This window comes from Sus scrofa, chromosome 4, assembly GCF_000003025.6.
Source record: "Sus scrofa isolate TJ Tabasco breed Duroc chromosome 4, Sscrofa11.1, whole genome shotgun sequence".
NCBI classification, from domain to species: domain Eukaryota; kingdom Metazoa; phylum Chordata; class Mammalia; order Artiodactyla; family Suidae; genus Sus; species Sus scrofa.
In genome coordinates, this window is record NC_010446.5 from 21,776,216 (window position 1) to 21,803,347 (window position 27,132).

General features: G+C 35.8%; 1 protein-coding gene across 1 annotated transcript in view; it reads left to right on the top strand.

Annotated features, from left to right (window-relative positions):
* Positions 1-26,238, top strand: part of RAD21 (RAD21 cohesin complex component) — a 29,633-nt gene extending 3,395 nt beyond the window's left edge. The window contains exons 2-14 of the mRNA XM_005662889.3: positions 3,844-4,018; positions 8,440-8,569; positions 9,872-9,971; positions 11,753-11,859; positions 12,539-12,745; positions 13,183-13,308; positions 13,642-13,764; positions 15,529-15,752; positions 16,584-16,743; positions 17,162-17,310; positions 21,716-21,865; positions 23,567-23,650; positions 24,539-26,238. Of these exons, the coding sequence (XP_005662946.1) occupies positions 3,875-4,018; positions 8,440-8,569; positions 9,872-9,971; positions 11,753-11,859; positions 12,539-12,745; positions 13,183-13,308; positions 13,642-13,764; positions 15,529-15,752; positions 16,584-16,743; positions 17,162-17,310; positions 21,716-21,865; positions 23,567-23,650; positions 24,539-24,730 (1,896 nt within the window). The 5' untranslated portion in view covers positions 3,844-3,874 and the 3' untranslated portion in view covers positions 24,731-26,238. The remainder of the gene's footprint in view (positions 1-3,843; positions 4,019-8,439; positions 8,570-9,871; positions 9,972-11,752; positions 11,860-12,538; positions 12,746-13,182; positions 13,309-13,641; positions 13,765-15,528; positions 15,753-16,583; positions 16,744-17,161; positions 17,311-21,715; positions 21,866-23,566; positions 23,651-24,538) is intronic.

Sequence of the window (27,132 nt, forward strand, 5' to 3'; positions counted from 1 at the left end):
CATCTCATGCCAAGAAAGCATTTATTTAGGAATCTCTGCCTCGGCATAGCTGGTATATTTTAGGCTTGGTACTCTGACTAGCAACTGAAGTGCTTGCTGACCATGAGCTGCTGACACCTGTTGAGAAGTGCCAGTAGTTTCAATTTCTAAAATATCCAGAATTTTTTACATATATCTATTATGAGATCACTTGGTGTATTTCATTTTCTTATTCATTAAGCACATATTTAGCAGTTGACATGCAGAGGGAGTATTCAGGGGACGAAATATTAAGAGTTTCTTATTTGGAACACAGCTTGGGGCTTGTTGTGTATGACAGTGACTATATTTCTAAGAACACACTGCGGTATTGGAGTTCTACAAAATCTTACAGATTGTATTTATAATACTGTAGAAACAACTTAGTTTTTACACTATCAAACCTTTTAAGAATTGAAGTAGAAGCACTGCAACCTAGGACGATCTCTTTGATTATGGGAAGCATATTTTTATCTACTGAGTGGGATGTAATGTACACTTTAGGTGTTATTTAATGGTTCTACTTTTACCTTAGAGTGTTTGATCTGAAGTTTTCCTACTTTATATTCCTTAGTTCTTTTCTTAATCTCACATTTAAGAAAAAGAGTTCACAACATCAGGCAGTTGATGAACCCTGTTTTATTTTTTCTTCTGAGAAAATTTTCCTTGTGTGAATTAATGATCCCCCTGGAAGCATCTAGTTCAGAGAATGAAAATTCCATTTAGTGATGGAAAATGGAGATGAGGCAAACATAATTATTCTTGCACCACCACACTCCCAGACATTTTTAACAGGCATGAAATCTCTTGCCTGGGGAATGTTTAATATATATGTATTTTCTGTACCTCCTTGGAAAGAATGGGCACAGTTTTTAATTGAAAGTACAATAAGCAGAGTTCGTTTTAATTTTTCTTTTTCAGGGCCACACCTGCAGCACATGGAAGTTCCCAGGCTAGGAGTCAGATCAGAGCTGCATCTGTAACCTACACAAGCAGCTTGAGGCAACACCAGATCCTAACCTACTGAGCAAGGCTGGGGATTGAATTCGCATCCTCAGGGATACTAGCCAAGGGTTCATTTCTGCTGTGCCACAAATGGGAACTCCCTTGTTTAAAATTTCCAGTCCCTTTATAAAAACATAAAAATTCAAGTAAAGTAACTTATTCTGGGTCTTTTTTCTTAGGCTAATTCAAGGAAATTTTGTATTCCCAATAGCCATGTGTAAGAGATGCAGTTTCTCTGTATCATCACCAGCATTTGGTGTTGCCATTTTTTATTTTTGCTCTTGTAAGAGGTGTGCAGTGATATCTTACTGGGTCTTAATTTGCATTTTCCTAATGACTAGTGGTGCTGAGCATCTTTTTTGTTTTTAATTTGCCATCGGTATATTCTCTTTGAAATTCTTTATTTCTTTTGCCCATTTCTTGTGTGTGTGCATGTGTGTTAACTCTGGTTTTGAGAGTTCTTTACTCTAAATCTAGAGCTTTTTTAGGTATGTGGTTTGCAAGTTTTTTTTTTTTTTTTTTCCATTTTCTATCTTGTCTTTGCATCCTTGGTGGGTTCTTTCATAGAGCAAAAGTTCTTAATATGATGAAGGCCAATTTATTAGGTTCTTTACCTTATATGGGATGTGGTTTTGGTGTAATATCTAAAAATTCTTACCAAGCTTTAGGTACCTAGGTGTCCCCTTATGGTTTTGTGGGGTCTTTTTAAAAATAGTTTTACATTTATGTCTGTGATTTATTTTGAATTAATTTTTATATATAATATGTGAGGTTTAGGGTTTTTTGTTTTTTTTGTTTTGTTTTGTTTTTGCCTGAGGGTGATGTGCAATTGCTCAAGCACCATTTGTCAAAAAGACTAAATTCAGACCTCCTTTGATTTACTTTTGTAACTTTGTGAAGAAAGTCCATTGGATTTAATTGTGTGGATCTGTCTATTTCTGGGTTCTCTTTCCATTGATCTGTGTGTCTTTCTCTTCACACAGCGTTAATTATTAAACTATATAAATCTTGAAATTGGCTAGATTGATTTTTCCCACTTTTTTCTTTTGTCTTTTTTAGGGCCACACTTGTGGCATATGGAGGTTCCCAGGCTAGGGGTCAAATCGAGGCTATAGCTGCCGGCCTGCACTCTAGCCATAGCAATGCCAGATCCAAGCCACATCTGCAACCTACACCACAGTTCAAGGCAACGCCTGATCCTTAACCCACAGATCGACGCCAGGGATCAAACCTGTAATCCTCATGGATTCTAGTCCGATTTTGTTTTGTTGAGCCATGATGGGAACTCCCCACTTTATTTTTCTTTTTCAAAATAGTTTTAGCTATTTTAGTTCCTTTGCCTTTCCTTGTAAATTTAGAAAAACCTTGTCAGTAGCTATTAAAAAACCTTAGTAGAGTTTTGATAGGAGCAGTGTTAAGGTTTCTTTGAAAACTAAAGATACACTTTTGATGCTGTCCAGTCAACACCTCAGGACATTTGTCCCAGAAAAATGAAAGCTTACATTGACCAAAAGTCTGTTTATACAAATATTCATAGCAGAATATTTGAAATAGCCAAAAACTGGAAAAAACCAAACATCCTTAAGTAGGTGGGTGATGGCTAAGCATATTGCAGTATAGTCATCCCATGGAATGCTACTCAGCAATAAAAAGAACATGTTTTACATGGAACACCTGGGTGGATTTTTTTAGCATGATGCTGAATCCAAGAAGCTATTCCAAAAAGTCACATACTATATGGTTCCATTTACATAACATTCTCAAAATGATAACATTTGAGTAAAGAACAGAGTGGTGGTTGGCTAGATCTTAAGAATGATAGGGAGCAAGGGATAGGAGTAACAAATTTTGAAAAGTTTTGAAATCTTAAGTACTTTTTGTATGTTATGGATGTGCTTGAGTTTATTTTTGTAAAAGCATGACATCTTTTTCTAGTCATGGACATTATAGAAAAAGATAAATTCATTTGGCAACATAGAATTTTTGAAGAGGGAAAATACATGATATTTGGGAAATAATCTGTTTATACAATTCATGTTCTCTCCAAGCTGGAGTTTCTCAGGCTTTTTTTTTTTTCCGCCTCTTAGGAATTAATACATTAGCTTACTGAAAGAAAAATAAAGAATGATATATTTGTTTTTCTACTAGGACTATTTCAGTCGTGAAATAAATTGCTATGTTATTATCCTGAATTTATTTAAATTATAAGTAGTCAAGTGCATGGTGCTTCACCTTTTTAAACCTCAGCTTTTCTAAACTATTTACCTGTAATATGGGGCCAACACACTTACCTTTGCTTGATGAGGTATGAAATGCTTGTCGTGAGGTAGCAATTACTGTATAATGTATGTAGCTGAGAACCTCAGTATTTGATGGGGTTTTGAAAGTGGGTATTTCCTCATTGGTTAATATCCGTGCCTGAGTGTTTTTCTTCTTCGACATTCTTTTGGCCAAAAGCAGACTTGTTTTAACAGTTAATAATCGGTATAGAAACGGAATTAACACTTGTTGGAACTTCAAAACGAGTTTTTTGATGGCAATTTTTAATTAAAGGAAAAATAACTGCACTTTTAAGATGACAATAGGACATGACAGTGATTTGACTTTTGTCCCCTTACCTTTCAATTTAGTATTTTGGGTCTTTTTCTTACTCTCTCAAAATTAAAACAATGGGTTGGTTTTTAAATGCATACTAAAACCTTTCATCCATAGTTCTTGTATTTAAAAGAATAGGTTACTTTTATTTTCAGGTTTCTTATGTGTCTTAATAAATAATTCAGTTCTCATATGGTGTTTATATTGGCTTTTTTTCCCTTTCAGGTTTCCTCCTGTTTCATAGTCAACAAGAACAATGTTCTACGCACATTTTGTCCTCAGTAAAAGAGGGCCTCTGGCCAAAATTTGGCTAGCGGCCCATTGGGATAAGAAGCTAACCAAAGCCCATGTATTTGAGTGTAATTTAGAGAGCAGTGTGGAGAGTATCATCTCACCAAAGGTATGTTTGATTTTTTTTTTTTTTTTTTCTCTTTTTTGAGTGTTCATTGATGTGTGAGGTAGAATTCTATAAAAACAGCTTCTTGCATATTGGAGGCAAAGAAAATCCATAGATTAGTCAAGGTTTCAATTTGAAATTTTAAAAATTCTGTTAAGTACACAGATATTTTCATTTACCTGTTTTAATGGCAGATAAGTATGGGCAGTACCCAAATATTTTATATTTGGCTTTTCTAGATGTTTTTTATATTGAATATATGTGTTAGGTGTTCCCAATTTAGGAATTTACAAAATATTCAAAATAAGGACCCATTAATTATAAAATTCTGCAAGGGCCAGATGTAACCATCTTATCCACCTTAATCTCCAGAACACATGCTTCACCTCAGCTTCAGTTTCTTGAACATACCAACCTTTTTCCCATTGTAGAACTTTTGTGCTTGGCTCTGCACTTTCTCTAAATATTTAATTACTGTGTCCCCCTAAATGGAAGCCTAGCCACTTTGTTTACTGCTCTGTTCCTAGAGGAGACTTTAATTGATATCCAGTGAAACTTTTGTAGCAATGGTTTCTACCCTTTGATTTCACAAATTATGAGTTAAATTAATACATATTTTTTGTATTGCCAAGGAAGGGCCATTAAAACACAGAATGAATTAGGGTTACGAACATCATTACCATTTCATTGAGGAATAGACAGGTTGACTTCAAAAATGTGCAAAGGCTAATCTTTCTTTTTGTCTTTTTAGGGCTGCACCTGCAACATATGGGGGTTCCCAGGCTAGGGGTTGAATCGGAGCTGTAGCCACTGGCCTACACCACAGCCACGCCAGATCCGAGCCACGTCTGCCACCTGCACCATAGTTCACGGCAATGCCGGATCCTTAACCCACTATGCAAGGCCAGGGATCAGATCGGCATCCTCATGGATACTAGTCAAATTCGTTTCCACTGAACCACAATGGGAGCTCCACAAAAGCTAATCTTAAAATAAAGGTATTGTCTTTGAATATAATTTGTCAGTACATATTACATTCGTATTTTAAAGGTCCTTTCCTGGACTTCATATTTATATATATGCACACACACATATATGTTCCAGTTTCCTGTTGTGAAAAGTTCCAGATTGCAGCTCTCAGATAAGCATTGTGAGCTATCCTTAGAACTGGGTGTGTGGCAGAGACTTGTTCAGAAGAGTTATGTGGGAAAATGTTTTAGGTGGGAGAAGTTAAAGTTCGTATTTAGAATTAGAGTAAATTATCAAGTTTCTCTCTATATATGGAACTTTGGCTGGTTTTAGAGTTATAGTGGAGAATTTTTTGATGTCAAAGACATTTATATTATTTCTAAGACAATACTAATTTGAAAAATTTACAAAGGGGAAAATGAAATGTCTACCACCTGGACAATACCTTTAGTATTTTGATAAGTCTTCTAGACCTTTATGTGCCTGTGTCATACACATAATTTTTCTACTTTTTTATGCATGTATACAAAAGCTATTATGTATTGTAACAAAACAACATTCAGGAAAAGCTCTGTTCATGACTGCTGTCATTTTTTAATGGTTGCATTGTACAGTCTCATAGTCTCTTACCACAGAACTTATATACAAAAAAAAAAAACCAAAACCACTAGAAACAACACTTGACTGAAACCGAAGTGAGGTCACTTGTGTATTCATAAATTCACTATGGAAATACTAATGTGTTTGATTATTGGTGGGGATGCTTTTGCAAACACTCCTGGGAATGTTTTAATATACTCTTGTGTGTACTGCATTACCTTTATACTATTAAAACGGCTCTGAATTCCAAAATACATTTGGTCCTTAGGACTTCAGATAAAGGATGATGGCCCTGTAATTTATTGTTTTTATTGTTCATGCTGCTTTTGACTAGGGGTGGGAGGTGGATAATCTGTGTTTTTTTTTCCCCCAATTTTTGGAATTTTAATCCCTCAGGTCCTATACAGTGCAACCATTAACATTTATGATAATGCTATGCATAGATCTTTTCCTTATGCAGGCTCATTACAAAACAATATGATGCAGTTTTTATGTGTACACACAAAGAAAAATTGGGTATATGTACATACAAAAGCCTAGGAGTCATGTTAAAACATTAAAGATTCCTCTAGAGGGTAGGATTATAGGTTTTCATTTTACTCTTTAAAAAAGAACTATTTAGTAAATGTTGCTTATAAAATTTTTTGTTCACATCTGTATGTCTTTCTGTTATATTGATGTTCAGGAATATAATTGTTAGAAATAAGTATTAAGAATTTGCTTTGTGGGGAAATTGTACCATTTGTACTGCTGGTCAAATTGTTTGAGAAGGTGATGTTTTCTTTCTATAGGTATGCTTACCTGAGTTAAGTGAGTGGAGAAAGAAGAAATCGAATTTTCTTAAAATTGATGTGTGTGGCTAATCTTTAGCATCCATAAGCAAATACTGAGGGTGATTTGGCTTTAAAAGATAACACATTTTTTCATAGTATGAGCACGGGAGTTTGGGGATGCTACAGCTTATTTTAAAAACCATTTCTAAGTGTCTTTTTCCAATTGATTGATTTTATTGTAGTGGAATATAAAGATATTTCCGCAGGGTGAGCTGACCAAGAAATTTCTGAAGTTTGTTCTTGTCCTGGAGCAGTTCTGGTGTAGTAGTTTAGAACAGGTGTCAGACTACGATTCACTTGCATCTTCATGCTTTATCTCACCTCCCCCTTTCCCTTCCCACCTCTGGTTGGAACAGCCTCTTGAAACCCCTGCAGAGCTTTCTGTGGATGTATAGCTTGTGTTCTTAAGTTTTATATTTCTACCTCTGTATACTCTGCATGCTCACCACCAGAAATTTAGTGTCCTTCCGTTATCATACAGTTGATCTCTTTTACCCATTCCCCTCCCCCTCTGGTAACCACTACTCTGTTTTTGTTTAAACACCACCTTTTAAAAGTTGCTAAATCTGGACAAGTTAATAGCCTGCCAAGATTGGGTCTTTTCCATTCCTTTTTTTTTAGGTGAAGGTGCCGTCAACATTACTTTTAAATTTCCTAAGACTATCATAAAAGTAGATTCTCATTTTCCATTAGGAGCAAAATTTTAATTGGACATTATTTTCATATCAGGGATTTATTATCTGATAAGTTCTAGATTGATCACAAATTTACTGTAATTTTAGATACTTAAGAATTTACCACATTAAACTTCATCATTTATGCTGTAAGTTATGTGATATGGCCATAAATACAGAGCCCGAGAGTTGTAGATAGAATCTTACACCGCTATTGAGAGCACACATATTACTTAAAATACAATGTTTTGCCAAATAAGTAATCAAAACTTAAGCTTTAAGCAAATATGTAACAATTTTTTTTTTTTTTGCTGCCTTAGAATTTGATGTATTTTATGTGTGATCTGGAAAACATCTGGTTGAGTTCATATTTCTTTGTCTTTAAAAAAAAACTATAACCAGAGGAATTTCAAATCATTCCATTTAGATTGGATGTTTGCTTCTCTCATTCTTTTCCCAACTATTGTGTCTCATCCCACACACTAGCTCCCATATAAGTACTGATCAAGATCTACCTTGATTAAAAGCAGGTTGAAGAGTGTATTTTCTCATGAAAAAGATGGGTACGATTATCTTTATCAGTATGCTTTCTGGTCACATAATAAAGCCTTAGTGAAAAGTGGCTTAATAAGGAAATTAACAGTCTTATTCTAACTAGAATAACCTCTAACTAGAAGTTTAGAAATAGAAAGGTCTGGGATTGGTTCAGCAGTTCAAAAGACGGCATCCAAGGACTCACCTGGACTCACCTTTCTTTGTTGGTTTCTTGTTCTCACACTCATGGCTTTGTAGTTACAGTGCTGTTGCAAGCAGCTACAAGCGCCTCTACTCACAATGCAGGAAAGGGGGATGGAAGAGAAGATATTTTGCTTTGAGGGGGTGGTTTTTTGGAAAATCTTGCTCAGAAATTCTCTGACCTATTTTACACTTGTCATTGGCTGAACTGAGGCACATGCCCCCTCAAAAACAAGCACCAGCAGAGAAGAATGAGGCGGTCAGTCATCCTTCATGGTTGAGGATATTCACTTAAATGAATTCAGATAGCCGTCAAGGAGCAATGGCTCTAGATTGGCAACCCAGAGTGTCACATACTTCCCAATGTGCTAATGACAATCATCCATGGATTGTCTTAATACCTGCTTCAGAGCTACCTTCAGATCTTTGTTAATTCATGAATTTCTGCTAGTCTGTTCTTTGGGTGTACTAAGGAAATTCAGGTAATGGCAGTGAGAAATAAAATGCACATGATTATGAGGTAACTTCAAATAAATGGTTAAAAGTATGGAGAGTTATAAATTGCATAATGTACAAGCTTTGAAGTGTTCTCTATGTTAATGTTAATTCACAGGTGAAGATGGCACTCCGAACATCAGGACATCTCTTACTGGGAGTAGTTCGAATCTATCACAGAAAAGCCAAATACCTCCTGGCAGATTGTAATGAAGCATTCATTAAGATAAAGATGGCTTTTCGGCCAGGTATTATTTTTTTAACTTGGGAGTTTCTCATTTTTGGTGTGAAAAACTGCTAATAAATATTTTTCTGGATAAGCATAGTTTGTTTTAATTGTAGTACAAAGAATCCTTCAGAAATGGAAAAGCTTGGAGAGACAGTGGTTCTAGGGAAAAAACTCATTTCATTTTTGTTCTTTGTATGAAATTATGACAGTTAACCTTTTTTTGTCTTTTGAAGCTGCATTTTCCTTTTAACTCCCTTTACAGCATTTATCAGAGACTGAAGGGTTGAAAATTTATTGTTTACGATTTTTAAAATTATAACTCAAAAAATCTTAAATTTGTTTCCTGAATAATTTTAGTGTGTTCTTAAAATCAGATTCACTTTTAGCTTAAGTTGTTGAGATTTTATTAAATATTTTCTTTAGTTTTCTCTTGTTCTGGACCTGAATTCTCACAACCAAAACTTTTATCTGCCTGGTATTAATTACTGTAGTATAATTTTTTAAAGCATTGGTGAAATTTTATTCTGATTTAAATAGTCTCAGTGTGTGGAAGAGAGGCCTTATACAGTAATATCTACTGATGTTTTCTTCTTAATGCTTCAGTGTATTTTAATATGTAAACAAGTGAAATCTTTGCACTCTAAGATTTGATTAAAAGTAAACTATATAGGAGTTCTCTTGTGCATCGGGTAAAGGAATCCGGTGTTGTTACTGCATCGGCTCAGGTTGCTCCTGTGGCTGGGGTACTGCATCGGCTCAGGTTGCTCCTGTGGCTAGGGTTCAGTCCCTGGCCTGGGGACTTTCACAAGCCCCACAGATGGAGCCAAAAAAAAAAAAAAAAAAAAGGCAAGATGTTGAGGTGGAGGCGGTGATATTTGAATGATTTCCAGTATGTGGCTGCTAAGTGTATTTTGCTTAAATATTGTTTCTTTTCATCTTTTAAAGCAATGTATTTTTATTACCTCTTGAAAGATACAGGGGAAAATGTAAAGAAAATTAAAATCATTTAATCCCACTTTCCTAAAATAACCTGTGCCTCTTAATACATGGGGTACTCCTTTGCAGTCATTTCCTTTTCATCATAAATTTCATTGTTACTTAGAAAATTGTTAGTAATATTTGCTATGTCCTTTTAAAGACTTTGCAGTTTAGTGTGCTTTATGATTATAGCAAAACAAAAATAATTGTGCTTCAATAGTACTTTGCATATATTATCACACTTCCTACAGTGTAACCTTAGGAAATCATACTTTTTGCCTTTTTTGATCCCTTGATAATCTTTGGTGTAGCCAGCCCTTCAAGCTTACCATTTCTTTTCCAGGTGTTGTAGACCTGCCTGAGGAAAATCGCGAAGCTGCTTACAATGCTATTACTTTACCTGAAGAATTTCATGATTTCGATCAGCCACTGCCTGACTTAGAGTATGTCTGTCTTTTTCTCCTTTTTTTCTTTTAAACTGTTGAATTGGTGTACAAAAAACATTGGCCTACAAATATATAGTTTTCTTGGGATGTTTTGACATTGAGTGTTTAAACATGTAGCTAAAGTGCATGTGCTTTCATGTAGGATAGTATATATATATGAATCACATAACCTAGAAATGTTTCTTCTATAAGAAAATCCTATAGAAGATGTCACCTTTAACACAGCTAAGAGAATTCTGATTTGCTTAGGCCATTGTGTAAATTGAACAGCTGTTCAGCTGTTGGCTTTCCATAATGATATCAGTTGACTGTTGCTTCACGATTTTGCTTCAGAGGTATATTCTGAAATCTTCTACCAGTTGATCATCTTAGCCAAGCTATAACTTTGTATAAAAAGCAATGAAGGGTCATTGTTAGAACACACATTTAAAAAGAGAAAGTTGCATTGAGATGGCCATTATAGCAAAATACTGTGGTGTATTTCCTTTGTCTTAAGTCTTCAAAATCCACCTATCATTATCGTAACAGGAAATGTTTTGTCACTTTCCAAGTGATTGAGTAGCACAGTTAACAACAAAGAAACCCTTTGCACCAGCCTTGTTTTTTGACAGATTTCTCTTTTTAAAAAAAATGATCTGTGATGTTTAATTACTAGAGTAAATTTATGGTTTATTTTAATTTTATCGTGTGTTAATTAGTGCTAGCCACTATTTGGCTGCTTTACTGTTTTTCCTTTCTTCATACTTTTGTCCAAAAACACTTTTTATAGTGGAATTTTTTTAACATTGCTGAAAAATAGATTAGTATTATGAGCTTCATGTAGTGATCATCCAGCTTCTTAATCAATAGTGCCAGTTTTATTTTATGTGTACAGTTGACCCTTAACACAAGTTTGACCTGCAAGGGTCTAGTTATATGCAGGATTTTTTTTCACTAAGTAGATGCTGCATTACCTACACCATCCAAGGTTGGTTGAATTGGTGGATGCAATCGCAGATACAAAGGGCGGACTGTAAAGTTATGTGTTGTTTTTTTACTTCATAGGGAGGAGTTGGTAGGTGCCCCTAATTCACGTGTTGCTCAAGGTTTCACCTATATTTCCCCAATTCACTTTCTGACCATTCCCCTCAACCCAATTATTTTAAAGCAAATAACAAAATAGTCTCGCCCCTCCCCCACCCATTTTGTTAGGGTCTGTACAAAGTTTTAGGCTGCATTTGGTTGATATGTCTCAAAAATTGCTCTTGAGAACATGTAACAGTGCTGTAGTCTTCTTATATGTTTTTCCTTGTCATTTATTTGCTCAACAAACCTGACGATTTGAAGTATTTACATTCTGATTTTGGTTGATGATGTTCCACATTTGTATTAAATGCTACATTTTTTTTTAGTATTTTTAAACAATATGAGAGGTTATTTTATTAGAGGAAGAAACAGCATCTCAGGAAAGCCAGTTAACTTCAGAGTTCACATAGCCTGTAAGTTGTAGGGTCCTGATGAAAGCCCATGCATCTCAAGTTTTTCCTCTGTTTACTTACCATGTTGCCTTATGTAGTGATTTCAGCATATTATATTTTGCTTACAGGTCATTAACAGTTTTAAAATTTAATTTCCACATGATTTAAATTTTTGAATTGTATTTATTTAATGTTAAATGTTTAGGCTTTGTTCATTATATGTATTTTATTTTTTCTTATAGAGAGGTTTGAGGGCTTTTTTCCTTATAAATACACTGTGGTAATACCCAAGACTAAAATGTGTTTGAAATTCTTTTAAAGTGACATCGATGTGGCCCAGCAGTTCAGCCTGAACCAGAGTAGAGTGGAAGAGATAACCATGAGAGAAGAAGTTGGAAACATCAGTATCCTACAAGAAAATGATTTTGGTAATAGAGAAACAAATCATTAACCACTAGCTATAATGTTAAAATTATATTGTGGCACTACTAGCAATTTGAAAAAGAAAGCCAGACATGTAAAATTCACATCTCACGCATCTTCATTGAAAAAGAATTGGCCTTCTTACCGGAGTATTGAACATAATTTCCATTTAAGCCTTAAAGTCGGATTACATTTTTTGCCGGTGCCTTCCCATAAGCAGTTATAGAACCTGTATATTGATTTGTATGTAAAGTCCCAGCACTGAGGTAATGCTCGCTTTTAAACTAATTATCTTAGAATCACTTGCATTATATACCTTCTATTTTTTTTAATAGCATTCAAAACTGGTAGCAAACCAAATTCTTTTCTTGAGGAAAACACATAACAGGAAAGTTGAAGTCTGACTGAATATTAATGTGACCTAACATAACATACATATTTACCTTTCCTTAGCATACTTAGGATAACCTGAATTTGGATTTTATATTTGAATTTGTTAGTCATGCCCCCACATCAGTTTTATGAAATATAGGTGCTAAAGATTTAGTGTTTAAACTAGATGTTTTACTATTCAAAAATAAATGACACTTAGGTAAGCAGATGTGATGTTGTAATTAAATCATTAGCCAGTTTCTTTGTATCCATGATCTTTCTTTTTTCAACTAATGGCTAAAATTCGTTTAGGTGACTTTGGAATGGATGATCGTGAAATAATGAGAGAAGGCAGTGCCTTCGAGGATGATGACATGTTGGTGAGCACTAGTGCTTCTAACCTCTTGTTGGAGCCTGAACAGAGCACCAGCAATCTGAATGAAAAGATTAACCATTTAGAATATGAGGACCAATATAAGGATGACAATTTTGGAGAAGGAAATGATGGTGGTATACTAGGTAAGTCACAAGGTTGACTCTAACGTAATTTATTAGTTCCACTGTTTAGAGCTACTGCTGATTCTCAACCTTGGGCCGTTCTAGGTATATATGTGTGAATTGTGACCAGTTGGTTCAGTAAACTTGTAGCCTAAAAATGTTAAAACAATACTTAATTTTGTTTAAAATTGCTTGTCTTGGAGTTTTAAGTTTTACTAATTCTTAACACTGCTGCTCTATTTGTGTTCAATACATATTTTAAAATTAATAAGAAATTTTTTCATATGCTGGGTTTTATACTTTTGTATACTACCTTGAAGAGAACAGATGCATATTGAATACAGATTTAAATTTTTTAATGTAATCCATTTTTAACATAACTTTATTTTTCCAATGACTTGTTATTCTTTTAGCATTTTTTAAAAAAAAGTATAACTAAATTGCATTCCCTATTTCAGATGACAAACTTATTAGTAATAACGATGGAGGTATCTTCGACGATCCCCCGGCCCTGTCTGAGGCGGGGGTGATGTTGCCAGAACAGCCTGCACATGATGATATGGATGAGGATGATAACGTATCAAGTAAGCATTTCATGTTCAGTGATCTGGGCATGACCATATGCATCCACAAAGGCACATAATGTAGAAGACCAAAAATCAAGTGTCAGCTTTTAATGATGCCCTTAAAAACAGTGCTTATGATTGTTTCTCTTACGTCCTTAACGCTGGCCCCCTCCTCCCTTTTTGGCCAGTAGAGTCAACTCTGGAGGGACTTCTTCATAACTAACAGAGTGCTTTTTCTTTGGTGACCAGCGGGTTTCTTTCAGTTACTCGGGGTTTCCCACACACACACACACCCTTTGTTGGATATATGCTATACCCAAGCCCTTTGTGACCAAATTTCTGTTTTTATAGTGGGTGGGCCTGATAGTCCCGATTCGGTGGATCCTGTCGAACCAATGCCAACTATGACTGATCAGACAACACTTGTCCCAAATGAGGAAGAAGCCTTTGCTTTGGAACCTATTGATATCACTGGTGAGTGAACAAACTTTTTGACTTAAAAGACTTAGAAGTTCTGGCTCATGTCCACTAAATTTTTCCTTTGTCAGTTGTTTATCATAGAATCTTTCAGTTTTAAATAGAATATCTTTACAAATTGCTGTGAGGTAAAAGTATGGAACAAGCTTCCTGCTAATATGAATTTAGTCTTCTGGGGTTCCAAAAATGCTAGGAGGTCACATGTGTAACAATTAGAAAACATTACAAGGAATTTTTCAGTAAAGTATAAGATTTACTAAACAATTATGTTTAAAAGTTCTAGATTCTGTGTATAGTTTGGGCTACAATCTAGAAAAATCTAAAAATAATTTTTTAAATTGAAATGGCAAAAATCAGTATTTCTTGGAGTGCTTATTAATATAGTGAAACATTTAATTGAGGAGTGAAAAAGTGCTTCATCTGAATAGAAGCAATATGTAATTTGGATGTGAAACTTTAAAATTTCTAGATGGTTTATAGACACAATGGTGTATGTAGAATGCTTGGTCAGTTACAGTATAAATTCAACATACTGTTATTAAGTAAAACAAGATTAACTTTTTGGGTTTCCTACTTAGAATCAGATCACTAAAAAATGTGACTTGGGCTTCTGGTTTAAAGGGAATACTTGCTCTAACTATTTAGGAACTAAAAATATAAAAATGAACAAGTCTTTATCCTCATAGAACTTAAATAATAATAGGTGACATGAATAAATTATGTACTATATTAGTGACAGATGATTATAGAAAGATCTGTATACCTTGTAAACAAGGTGAGAGAGATACACTGCAGTGTTTAAAATAGGATAGTTGGCCTTAGCCAGCTGTTATAAGAACTTGAACTTTTTAGAAAAGGGAGCTCATTAGTTGGAGGACAGAGGCTGTCACTGTATAACATCTTTTTGACTCACATGAATATTTTATCTATATAAACGTAGGGGAAGTTCTCTTACACCGTGGGTTAAGGATCCGGCGTTGTCACTGTACTGGCATGGGTTCTAGCCCTGGCCAGGGAATTTCCACACCCTGAGGAGCGGCCAACCAGCCAAAAATCTATGCAGTATATGTCTGGCAGGATGAAATCTTGAGGAATTTATACAATACCATGAGCTTTTCTGTATCTTAAGAGATTGAGAATAATGCTACCTACTTGGAAGAGTTTAGTAAAGATTAGAAGTTAGTATACAAAAAGTCTCTAGGCTGGAGTTCCAGGTTCATCTGCCAGGGTTTGGGCTTCACTTCGTGCTGCTTGTGCAACTGGCGTATATGAATTAGAATTTTTCCAATAAACATCATAGTAATTGCAACTATTTATGGAGTCCTCCTCAATCTATGCCAGACACTGTACTAAGTATTTTATAAATCCCTGTAAGTGGTTGACCATGTTTCAGGTGAGAAAATGAAGAGGTTAGCAAAATGAAGTTAACTTTTCTTAGTGGTTATTCACCTAGGACTTGAGCCCAGCTCAGAAGCAGGTGTGGTATGTTTATAAAATAAAGCTACATGGGTGAAAATGTATTGGCTCTTGACATTTTTCTCCTGATATTGTTCTAAAAGTCTGTATATTTTTTCTTCCATTCAGCAGTTTTATGGAATACCTTTTGTATGCCAGCCTCTGTGTGCTACTTGGGGAAACACCAGTTAAAAGTTTCTGCTACTTCTAGGCATTTAGAAAAGCAGGAATATAATGAGACCAAATCTGGTAGTTGTATGTTTCATGCTGGCCTCTCAGAAAAATTATTTTCTTTTTTCATTCCAGTTAAAGAAACAAAAGCCAAGAGAAAGAGGAAGCTAATTGTTGACAGTGTCAAAGAGTTGGATAGCAAGACGATTAGAGCCCAACTCAGTGATTACTCTGATATTGTTACTACTTTGGATCTGGCACCACCCACCAAGAAATTGATGATGTGGAAAGAGACGGGGGGAGTGGAAAAACTCTTCTCTTTGCCTGCTCAGCCTTTGTGGAATAACAGACTACTGAAGGTAATGTAGTTTCAGGATTTTTAATTTCATATAGATGTTAACCATTTTTTAAAGTAAATTTTTTAATCATTTTTGATCAGGTATTTTTCAGCTATATGTCATCTTTTTTTCTCCTTTAAACCCCACAGTATATGCTGAATATAGTCTGATTGGAAAGATAATAAGTAATACTTGAATATCTAAAAGATGTAGAATGAATTTTTCAGTATACTAAGAAGCCACTGATGTTTTTAATAATACTTTCTCAACCCCTTAAAATTCTGTTGCCTTAGTGTGTACTGTGGTTTAAATCTTCAATCTTTAGGTGTTACTTTCTTGCTAAAAAGTGGGGTGGTTTTACTTTTCCGGCAATAAGAATTCAAGCTTTATGAGAACTGTCTTTCACTTAAGGCCCTTTTCTGCTTGCTTTAGGTTCCAGACTATTCCAAACAAGGATCTGAGGCGTCAGGAAAGGTGTCAGGGTCTTAGTTGAAATATTCATAAACCCAGTTGCTTTTACTATGTATTTTCCTATAACTTAGTGTTTAAAAGCAGTAAGGCCTTCGTGAAACTGCCATTTATTGGAAACAGATCCTTATATTTTTCTTAACTCTGGTCTCATTAAGTATATGAATATGAAAACTGCAGGTAAATTTAAAATTTTGAGACAATGGATAAAGAATTTCATTCTCAACTTTTCTAAATGTGCTGTGGTGAAAGTTTTTAAATACAGCATTAAATGTGTAAGTATGAATTATGCAAAGTTATATACACTGATTATTTTCCATAAATATGTTTTAATGTCAGTGGTAGGTTTTCAGTTTTATAATTGATATTTTCTTATTTTAATAGCTCTTTACACGCTGTCTTACACCACTAGTACCAGAAGATCTTAGAAAAAGGCGGAAAGGAGGAGAAGCTGATAATTTGGATGAATTCCTCAAAGAATTTGAAAATCCAGAGGTTCCCAGAGAGGACCAGCAGCAACAGCATCAGCAGCGTGATGTTATCGGTATGTTCTGTGCATCATTACCTGATAAAATTTACCTATATAATGCCAAAGTAAGAACTCAGAAACAAAGGATATTCAAATTTTTGTACAGAAAGTAAAAGCTTTTTATTTGATTGCTTTGTTAGATGTTAAGTTTTCTGTTTTCAGAAAGATTTAAGGTTTAGGACTGGCTGCATGATAATCTCTGCTAAAGGATTGTCCTGCATTGCACTGGAGGTGGGACTAGTCTTTTTAGGGCCACATCTCACCTTTAAGTGTACTGCTATAAATTGAGTAACCTTTGTGGAAGTAAACTTTTATTCAGTCGTCTTCATTAGAGAAAGTACTTATGTCTTAGTGTATTAGTATTAAAAGTAAGTGGTTCTAGAATATTGTTGAGTTACTGTATGACCTGACCTCTTCATACGACCAATTACAGATGAGCCCATTTTGGAAGAGCCAAGCCGCCTCCAGGACTCTGCGATGGAGGCCAGCAGAACAAACTTGGATGAGTCAGCCATGCCCCCCCCACCACCTCAGGGAGTTAAGCGGAAGGCAGGACAAATTGATCCAGAGCCTGTGATCCCTGTAAGCACATCTCTCCATCAAGATGTTTTGGGGTTTTCAGATAATATCTTAGATCCCTAGTAGTAGCAGGTCTATTTGAGGAGACCTTGGAGTATTTGGTTTTAAGAGAAAATAGTCAGGAATGGATCCAAAGAGAAAGAATGGCAGCCGAAAGAATGTAAACACCATGTGCCCAAAGTGGGAAGTGCTTTTGAGGAGTTTTTGATTTTTCTGACTCTTGGATAGAATAGAGTCTTGCTTCAGAGTGGCCTAAAGTGAGCATGCTTGGCTAATGTGGAGTCCTTGACTCTGAACTTGGTTCTGGTTTTATTTTTCAAACATAAGCCCATGGTGAATCTGACAGTTAAATTCTAAAACTACCAAAATATGTTGAGTAAAATGAAACTTTCTGCTGAGTAGAATTTTTGTACTTAAAAAGAAGCTAGTGGATTCTAGTACATTCCAGACAAAAGTGGGCATAGATTTATCACTTGGGTAATTGTCATCCAGTTTTAGGTGTATGACAGTTTGACTCATGTATATATCATGAAATGATTACCACATAAGTTTAGGTAATGTCCATCACCTCACATAGAGACCTACTCTTAGCAACTTTCAGGAATCTAGTAGAATTAAACCTCCTTATCCATGGATGCACTGAGGGCTCTCTGCAGTACATCGTCTTGTTTAAGGGATTTGAGCATCCACAAATTTTGCTATTTAGAGGATATCCTGAAAGCAGTCCCCTTTTGACAGACAACTATTGTTAATTGTAATCATCATTACTGTGTATTATTTCCCCAAAACTTATAACTGGGAGTTTTATACTCTTTGACCAACCAATATCTACTCATTTCTCCTCGCCCCACCTCTAGTAACCATTCTACTCTCTGCTTCTATGAGTGACTGCTTTTTTAGATTCTGCACATAAATTATAGGTTTACCATATAGTGTTCATTTTTCTCCGAGGGCATTATCTGAGTGCAGTTAGTCAATATCCAGAGCAGAATTCCTTTCTTTTCTTAGGGTAAATAATATGTCATTGTGTGTGTATATCATACTTACCCATTTATGGACACTTAGGCTATTCCACAGCTTAGCTATTGTGAATAATGCTGCAGTGAACATGGAGGTGCAGACATCTTTTCCAGATAGTGATTTTATTTCCTTTGGATAAATAATTCAGAAGTGAAATTGCTGGATCATACAGTAGTTATAGTTTTAAGTTTTAATTTTTTGAGGTGGCTGTACCAGTTTACAGCCTCACCAGTAGCACATGAGGGTTCCCTTTCCTCATCCTTGCCACCACTTGTCTTTATTTACATTTCCCGAATTAGAGATGTTTGAGCCACCTTTTCAGGAACTCGTTGACCATATTTTCTTTGGAAAAATGTCTATTCAGATCCTCTGCCCATTTTTAGTTTTGTTTTGTTCTCTTGGGTCAGTTCTTTATATATTTTGGATATTAACACTTAGCAGATGATTGGCAGGTACTTTCTCCAGTTTTTCATTTATGGTATCTTTGTAGAATATTTTAGTTTGATATAGTCCCACTTGTATTTTGCTTTTATTGTCTTTGCTTTTGTCAGATCCAAAAATCATCAAGATCAATGTCAAAGAGTACATCACCAAGTTTTCTTCTAAGATTTCTGTGGTTTCAGGTCTTGAATCAAGTCTTTAATCTGTTTTATTATTATTTTTTGCCTCTTAGGGCCACACCCATGGCATATGGAGATTCCCAGGCTAGAGATCCAATCGGAGCATCAGCTGCTGGCCTGCACCACAGCCACGGCAACGCTGGATCCTTAACCCACTGAGCAAGGCCAGGGACCCAACCTGCAACCTTCTGGTTCCTATTCAGATTTGTTTCTGCTGCGCCATGAGAGAAACTTCTTTCATCTGTTTTCCTTCTTTTGTGTGTGGCTGTCCAATTTTCCTAACATCATTTATTGAAGCACTTGTCCTTCATTGTATATTTTTGGTTCCTTTATGCTAGATTAATTGATCACTTATGTGTAGGTTTATTCCTAGGCTCCCATGTTCTGGTTGATTCTTTAGCAAACATTTCCTGTGTATCTCCAATACTGGGAAGTTTTAGGCTATCTTATTACATTATCAGGCTCCCCAGATTCGGACTTTATTGCAAGCCAGTCATCAAAATAATGTGGTACTGGCACAAAAACAGTGGAATAGGACAGGATAGGCTCAGAGATAAACCCACACACATATGGTCAATCTGTGACAGTGGAGGCAAGAATGTACAGTGGAGAAAAGACTTCAGTAAATAGTGCTGGGAAAACTGGACAGCTACATGTGAAAGAATGACATTAGAACCTAACACCATACACAAAAAAAATGAACTCAGAATGGAAAAAAATGAACTCAGAATGGATTAAAGACCTAAATGTGAGGTCAGATAGTATTTTTTTAAAAAAAACAAAACTTAGAGGAAAATATAGGCAGAATACTCACATACATCACAGCACTTTTTTCTGGATCCACCTGCTAGAGAAAGAATAAAAACAAAAAGGAATAAATGCAACCAAATTACACTTTACAAGCTTTTGCACAGCAAAGGAAACCATTGAAAAGAAGAAGAAAAAAAAAGACAACCCACAGAATGGGAGATTTGCAAAGAGACCAACAAGGGGTTACTCTCCAAAATAGACAAAAATCTCATACAGTTTTATATAAAAAACCAATAGGCAATTAAAAAATGATCAGAAGATCTAGATAGACAGTTCTCCAAAGAAGACAGATGACCAGGAGGCACATTGAAGAAATGCATATCAGAGCTACAGTGAGGTGTTACCTCACATCAGTCAAAATGCCCATCATTAAAAAGTCTACAAACAATAAATGCTAGAGAGAGTGGAGAAAAGAGAACCCTCCTACACTGTTGGTGGTAATATAAATTGGTGCATCCACTATGGAGAACAGCATGGAGGCTCCTTAAAAAACTAATACGAGAACTACCATATGACCCATCAGTCCCACTCTGGGCATCTATCCAGAGAATACCATAATTCAAAAAAATAGATGCACCCCAGTGTTCATTGCAGCACTATTTACAATAGCCAATACATGGAAGCAACCTAAATATCCATTGACAAAGGAAAGGATAAAGACGTGGGGAGTGTGTGTGTGTGTGTGATGGAATATGACTTGGCCATAAAAAAAGAACAAAATCATGCCATTTGCAGCAATGTGGATGGACCTAGAAATTATCATACTAAGTGAAGTTAGAGAAAGACAAATATCATATGAGATCACTAACATGTGGAATCTAATAAAGAATGATACAAAAAAATTTTTTACAAAACAGACTCAAAGACTTCGAAATCAAACTTAAGGTTGCCAAAGGGGAGACGTTAGGGGAAGGGATAAATTGGGAGGTTGGGAGTGGCATAGACATGGTACTGTATGCACAGAATCAATAAGGATCCACTGTATAACACAAGGAACTCTACTTGTGATTGCCTCTATGGGGAAAGAATCTGAAAACAGGAGAATATATTTATTTGTCCAATTGCTGAATAAAAGTAAAGCAACATCTTGCTGCTACTGCTGGTAGAAGTAAGATGGTCTCATTTAAGACTTCCCAACCTTAAATCTATAGAAAAAGCTGGGCAAAGGGAGGCTTTTTGGTACTTTAGGCTCTTGGTACAGCCTCCATCAAGACTTGGCAAAAGAATACTTGTCAGTTTTAAAAAATCTCTGTGCCCTCTGGTGGTAAGGAGTTGTCAAAAAGCATTTTTTAATGTGAGCTTGGGAATGGTGGCAGGTTGTCTAGCACAGCTCTGCAGGTGATTGTTTCCTTGTCAGTTTTCAATTTTCTCATCTCTTGTATTAAGCCAGAGAAGAAGGAAATTCAAGAAAATGAACTCAGAAGAATAGTCTCTTCATTCCTATTACTTGCTGCCAAAGAGCACTAAGGCTGTCTCTTAGAGTTCAAGCTGAGTAGCAATAGCCTCAAGGCAGTCGTATGCCCTAACAGTTGACAGTACCCACCTAATTAATGGTAGGGTCATTTTGCATTGTTCTAGAGTCAGTGGGTTCTGTTTATTCCTAAAGTGCTGGGTATTGGGGGCGCTTTTGTTTTCTACTTAAAAGTTTTCCTTGTTATTTGCAAATTCCTCATATACACTTTAAGTATTTGGAAGTATAAGAGCAAAACACTTTTGTTCTAGAATATCAAGATAATGGATTAATTTCTTTTGTAAGTTAATGTTTTATAAGTTTACAGTAAAAAAGAAAAACAGCAAGATATGTATGGTAAAATGTATGGTAGTCAGTTTTTTATTACAACAGTGTGTGACCCCATTGTTTCTTTTCATTTTGAAAACTGCAGCTACATATTTGCATATTTAAAAGAAGCTACCCTTAAAATATACATCTTAAATTGCCTTATTTTTATTTCTTTAAGCCGCAGCAGGTAGAGCATATGGAAATACCTCCTGTAGAGCTGCCCCCAGAAGAACCACCAAATATCTGTCAGTTAATCCCAGAGTTAGAACTCCTACCAGAGAAGGAGAAAGAGAAAGAAAAGGAGAAAGAAGACGACGAAGAGGAGGAGGTAAGGAAATATTGCAGTAAAGATCTGATGAATCTGATGAATGAATTCTTGTTCCAGATATATCGATAATCTTCAACCAGCTCTTTTATTACTTTTAGTATTGGAGCTAATTGTGGTTGAGCATCAGGGTGATGAAAATTGTTTGAACATAATCAAAACAGCCAAATTTTTCATGATCTAGATCATTATTAAGAACATGAAATTTTATGCTGTGCGGTAACTCATTGGGTCCCTTCTGGGTTTTTGAAGGACATAGGGCTGCCCTTTCACTGATTTTCTTGGCTTAAATTGTTTGTATTCTGCTTTGTTATCTTGTGGTCAGTGGTTTATTCTTGCTGTTAGCATCTGCCTCTAGTATAACCTCTCTATCTCTGGCCTGTTTGTGTGAGCTTTGTTTTTTCATCAGACTGGAGTGGGATGTGACTTGGCTAAAAGAGATTGAGTGATTTTTTTAATTTCTTAAAAAATAGGGATATTTAGAGGAATGGATTTCCTTTTCCTGAGGTATGCTTTGGCTGTTCAAGGTCTCTTTTTTACTCCCTCTGGATCTTTAAGGTTGTTGTATAAGACCTAGAATATATTCTTTAAAGATTTAAATAAAGGGTTTTTTTCCAAGATTAATTTTCATTACCATCTGTTTGTATTTTTGTAATTTATGCTGGCATAGATTAACTATTTAGTGCTTAATATGAGCCCTATACTGTTTTAAAGTCAGAATTTAGCCCCTGAGCTCTTCCAGCCTGTGTACTAGAGTATCTCAGAGTGAGAAAGTTACAATTTTAAATACTAGTGGAACACTATATAGGTCAAGCTATTAACTCCTGGCTCTTGGTATATGGTGCATGTTTCTAGCATAGCCTTTGGTTCTTTCTTTTTTTTTTTTTTTTTTTTTTTTTTTTTTTTTTTTTTTTTTTGGTCCTTTTAGGGCCGCACCTGCGTCATGTGGAGGTTTCCAGGCTAGGGGTCCAATTGGAGCTGTAGCTGCCAGCCTATGCCAGACCACAGCAATGCCAGATCCAAGCTGCATCTGCAACCTACACCACATCCCACTGGCAACGCCGAATCCTCAACCCACTGAGCGAGGCCATGGATTGAACCTGCAACCTCATGGTTCCTAGTCGGATTCGTTTCCGCTGCGCCATGACAGGAACTCCAGCCTTTGCACCTTAGCTCTTGCCACATGCCAACTTGAGATGGTCTTGTAGGTGGCAGGTGTAGGAATTAGGCCACTCCAGTTAAATACATATTTTTTAAATTATAGCCCATTTCTTTTAAAATCCTATAGAACATATTACTTATTTTTGCTAGTCTGCAAGTTCTTTGGTACTGGTCCACACTGAGATTAGGAGTTTGCCAGACTATAAAATCATCTAGAAAAACATGTACCAAAAATACATACATATAAATTCAGTTGAAATAAACAGTGTTCTTAGTGACATTGTGTAGGGTTGGTTTGCATCCCTAATTAAGTTTCTTATCTTAGCAGAGGCCAGTAACCCAGAGCTCACCAACCATCAATAGTCCATGGACCATACTGTGTAGACCACATCCTTATAGACCATTACACAATTATATGTTCAGCTAAATGTTTGCATTAGTCAAAATACACAATTTAGAGCTTTCAGGAGATAGAGAAATGCTTCATTTTATAGCTGTTTTGTCAGTTTGTTTTGTTTTTGTCTGGGCATTATTTTCATTTAGGATGAAGATGCTTCAGGGGGTGATCAGGATCAAGAAGAAAGAAGGTGGAACAAAAGGACTCAGCAGATGCTTCATGGTCTTCAGGTATGCCAGTGAAATCTTTGAGAAAAAGATGTTATCAAAGGCTTCTGGCATTGTTCCCTCAAAAAAAGTTACATGCTACTACCTTGTGTGAAACCTTTTCCAAAACTGCATCTTATACTATTTTAAAAAGATACTAGGCCAAGAATAAGCATAGAAAGCATCCAGGTGAACACTTGATTATGGTTGCCCTGCAAAGCAGAACTCCTTTGTGTGTCTATATTTTCTTAGTTTCGGTTGAGCGTATTTAATGTGTTGAATCAAAGTTTGTCAAATCATTGTACATTGTCAGATGTCACTTATCCTTGGGCCTTAATGTACCAGATACAGAGAAGATACCTTGAGTGTCTATGAAAATACCAGGCAAGGTACTTAAGGTTTCCTAAACTGTATTCAAAGGGTAGTTAAGAATTTTCAGAACTCTAAGTGATAGATTTTACTGTTTTGTCAAATAGATGTCCAGAGAAATGAATCATGTAAACATTTGATAGAATGACCTAATATACTTTGTCCTTTTGCTTTTTTTTTTTTTTTTTTTTTTCTCCTCCTCGCTTTTTAGGGCCACTCTCACAGCATATGGAGACCAAGCTAGGGGTCCAATCAGAGCAGTAGCTGCCAGCCTACACCACAGACACAGCAACACCAGATCCTTAACCCACTGAGCAAGGCCAAGGATCAAACCTGTAAACCTCATGGTTCCTAGTCAGATTCGTTTCCACTGCGCCACAACAGGAACTCCTCCCTCTGCCTTTTTGATAAATATGAGAAATAAATCTACTTCTGGTCCCCAAGAGAATATACAGTATCCGAATTTAGTATCCTTTTAAAATTACTACTGCATTTACTGTACAGATTACATTCATTTAATTCTTCCTTTCTGTTTTATTCCAGCGAGCTCTCGCTAAAACTGGAGCTGAATCTATCAGTTTGCTTGAGTTGTGTCGAAACACGAACAGAAAGCAAGCTGCAGCAAAGTTCTACAGCTTCTTGGTTCTTAAGAAGCAGCAAGCAATTGAGCTGACCCAGGAAGAACCGTACAGTGACATCGTTGCAACACCTGGACCAAGGTTCCACATTATTTGAGCAGCTAGAAGCATTATAGCTAGTGTTCATTTCACTAGTGTGTACAAATTGCCCCCATGTGTAGGGCACACAAAACCCTTCAAGAAAATCTAGATTTTTGTCTGTACAAAGTCTCTGCCTTTTTCATTTTTTTCCCCAGTATTTTAAATGTATCAATTTCATCTTTAAGGGAAACTGCCTGTGTACGGTGTTTGTGTTCAAGCACCCCCAAGGACCCCAAGGTTGTTTCAACAGTCCAGAACAGATGTGTACTTGTAATAATGTTGAGTAGCAGTGGAAAGTCAGGGGTAATTATTCTTAGTTCTCAGTTTCTACATTGGAAAGGGGAACTTTTTGGGGAAAAATGCCTGACAGTTAAGAACTATGGTATGAATCTTTGAAATTGTCTTTTCCCATCAGTAACACCTAGCATTAGTACCATTGTGCTTTAGGGGTGGTGCCCAAGATAGACATTGTCTTCTTGAAATATGTTTTAAAAGTGTAATTCCACAGTGACCAAGGGGGTGTGTGAAATTGTACAGTAACTAATCCCCTTCAACTACAAACAAGATAGGACTTGGTTTAAAGTGCCCTCTTTTATAAATCATTCCATTTGAAACTTTTTAATGAACCTTATTATCCTGAAATCTGTTGTTTTTAGTGAGGCTCTAAAATGAGCAAAAATAGACTTTTTAGATTAGAATGGATATAAGAGGCATTTATAACTTTCCAGGAGCTATAAATCAAAGTTTTAAAAAGATGTTTGGCTATATTTGAATATTCAAGATCATGAAAACAGAAATTGCTATGCCAGCTGAAAGGACAGGCTGATGGGAAATCGTACAACTGGTTGACTTAACCTTTAAGCAGACAGTGCTGTAAAAACTAATGGCTTCTCTGATATTTATTATAAATTTTAAGTACTGATATTTTTTCCAATGCTTGCACACTCCTGTGTTTGGAACTTTAATAGCTTTGCAACAGAAATCCAGTATCCGGTTTCCTATAATTTAAGTAAAAAACATATCCAAATAAAGGCTTTATTATTAACAGACCAGATAGCACCAGAAATTATGTGACTGTTATGATTATCAAAACATGTCTTAACTTTTTAGGGCAAAATTACACACTGAAAGTTCTAGCTTAAGTGTTGGCACTTTTGTGGGGAAAAAAAAAAATCACTCAGACTTCAGTGTATACCCAGTAATTTAAAATTATGTGAGATGTTTTAAATTTGTGAAGTCGTAATTACTGTTTTGATGATTCAGTTTCTTGAGAATGGTAATTGTATAAAATTGCTATTGCCGCTTTATTTTCAATATGATGTGCCTGTAAACCATGGATTTTTCTCCCTTTGTAAAAAGACATTGTAGATAATTGAATGTTTGATTATAGAAAGGTCATTAGTTACTTGTTACACATTTTGTTAGTCTGGTTTTTGTTGCTTATCGGGTTTAATATTGTTCTTGAAAATAGTTGATGCTATGTTATGTATAACTTTTCTAATAAAAGTTGTGTTATAAGCTATACACTTTGGAGTACTGGTAAGTCAATTTGCCCAGGAAAACAATGACGGAAGAAGTTAATTATGCTTCATCTTTTGTTTGCCTTATCTAGAATAATTGTCCATACAAATAGAAGGGAAATTTTCAAAAGGTCTTACAGTAAAAAATAAAAGACCAGAAGTTTGTCTTGATTAACGAAAAGAGCCATGTGATCTGAAACTTTAAAATGAAACCAATAAGTGGCTGGTGCTGAGGAATCTTTGGGCAAAGATAATGCCCTGTAACTGCTGAGTATATATAAATTATGACATGCCTGTGGATGTGTGTCCTTAGGGCCCCTGACAAACTCAGCCAATGAGCAATGTCCTGGAGACTTAACTACACCCATCTGAGAAGCCTAATTTAGCCAGGGCATTCTGTAACTTAGAATGTACCCACTTTTGCATTTAAGTATGACTTGCCCTGCTGCCAGTTGAGAGCTTTAAGACTTTATGTTGTCCTGCTGTATCTTAAGTGTAAATATAATGCTGTTTGTAATAGGAAAAACAGTGTTTACTTAGTGCCACCAGTCCTCAAACCCAAAGATGCTTTTATTTGGGGCTCTCCACCTATAGTAAAAACAGACGAGTAAAGAATTACAATCTAATGTAAAAGTAACAGGAGCCTAGAATCAACATGCCAGAGAACCTGGGGTTAATCCACAAATGATTATCCAACAAATGTTTTTGCTAGGATTGGAAGATAAGTCAGCAGGGTGAACTAAAGTGAAATGGTTTTGTTTTAGGTATAGCAGAACCCTGAGTATTCCACTTGATACTTAAAAGCCTAGGTGGAAATGTGAGAAAAGAATCCTGTTCCCTGATTATCTTCCTCAGACATAGAGCTAACAGGAGTTTCCTGGGGGCTTAATGGGTTAAA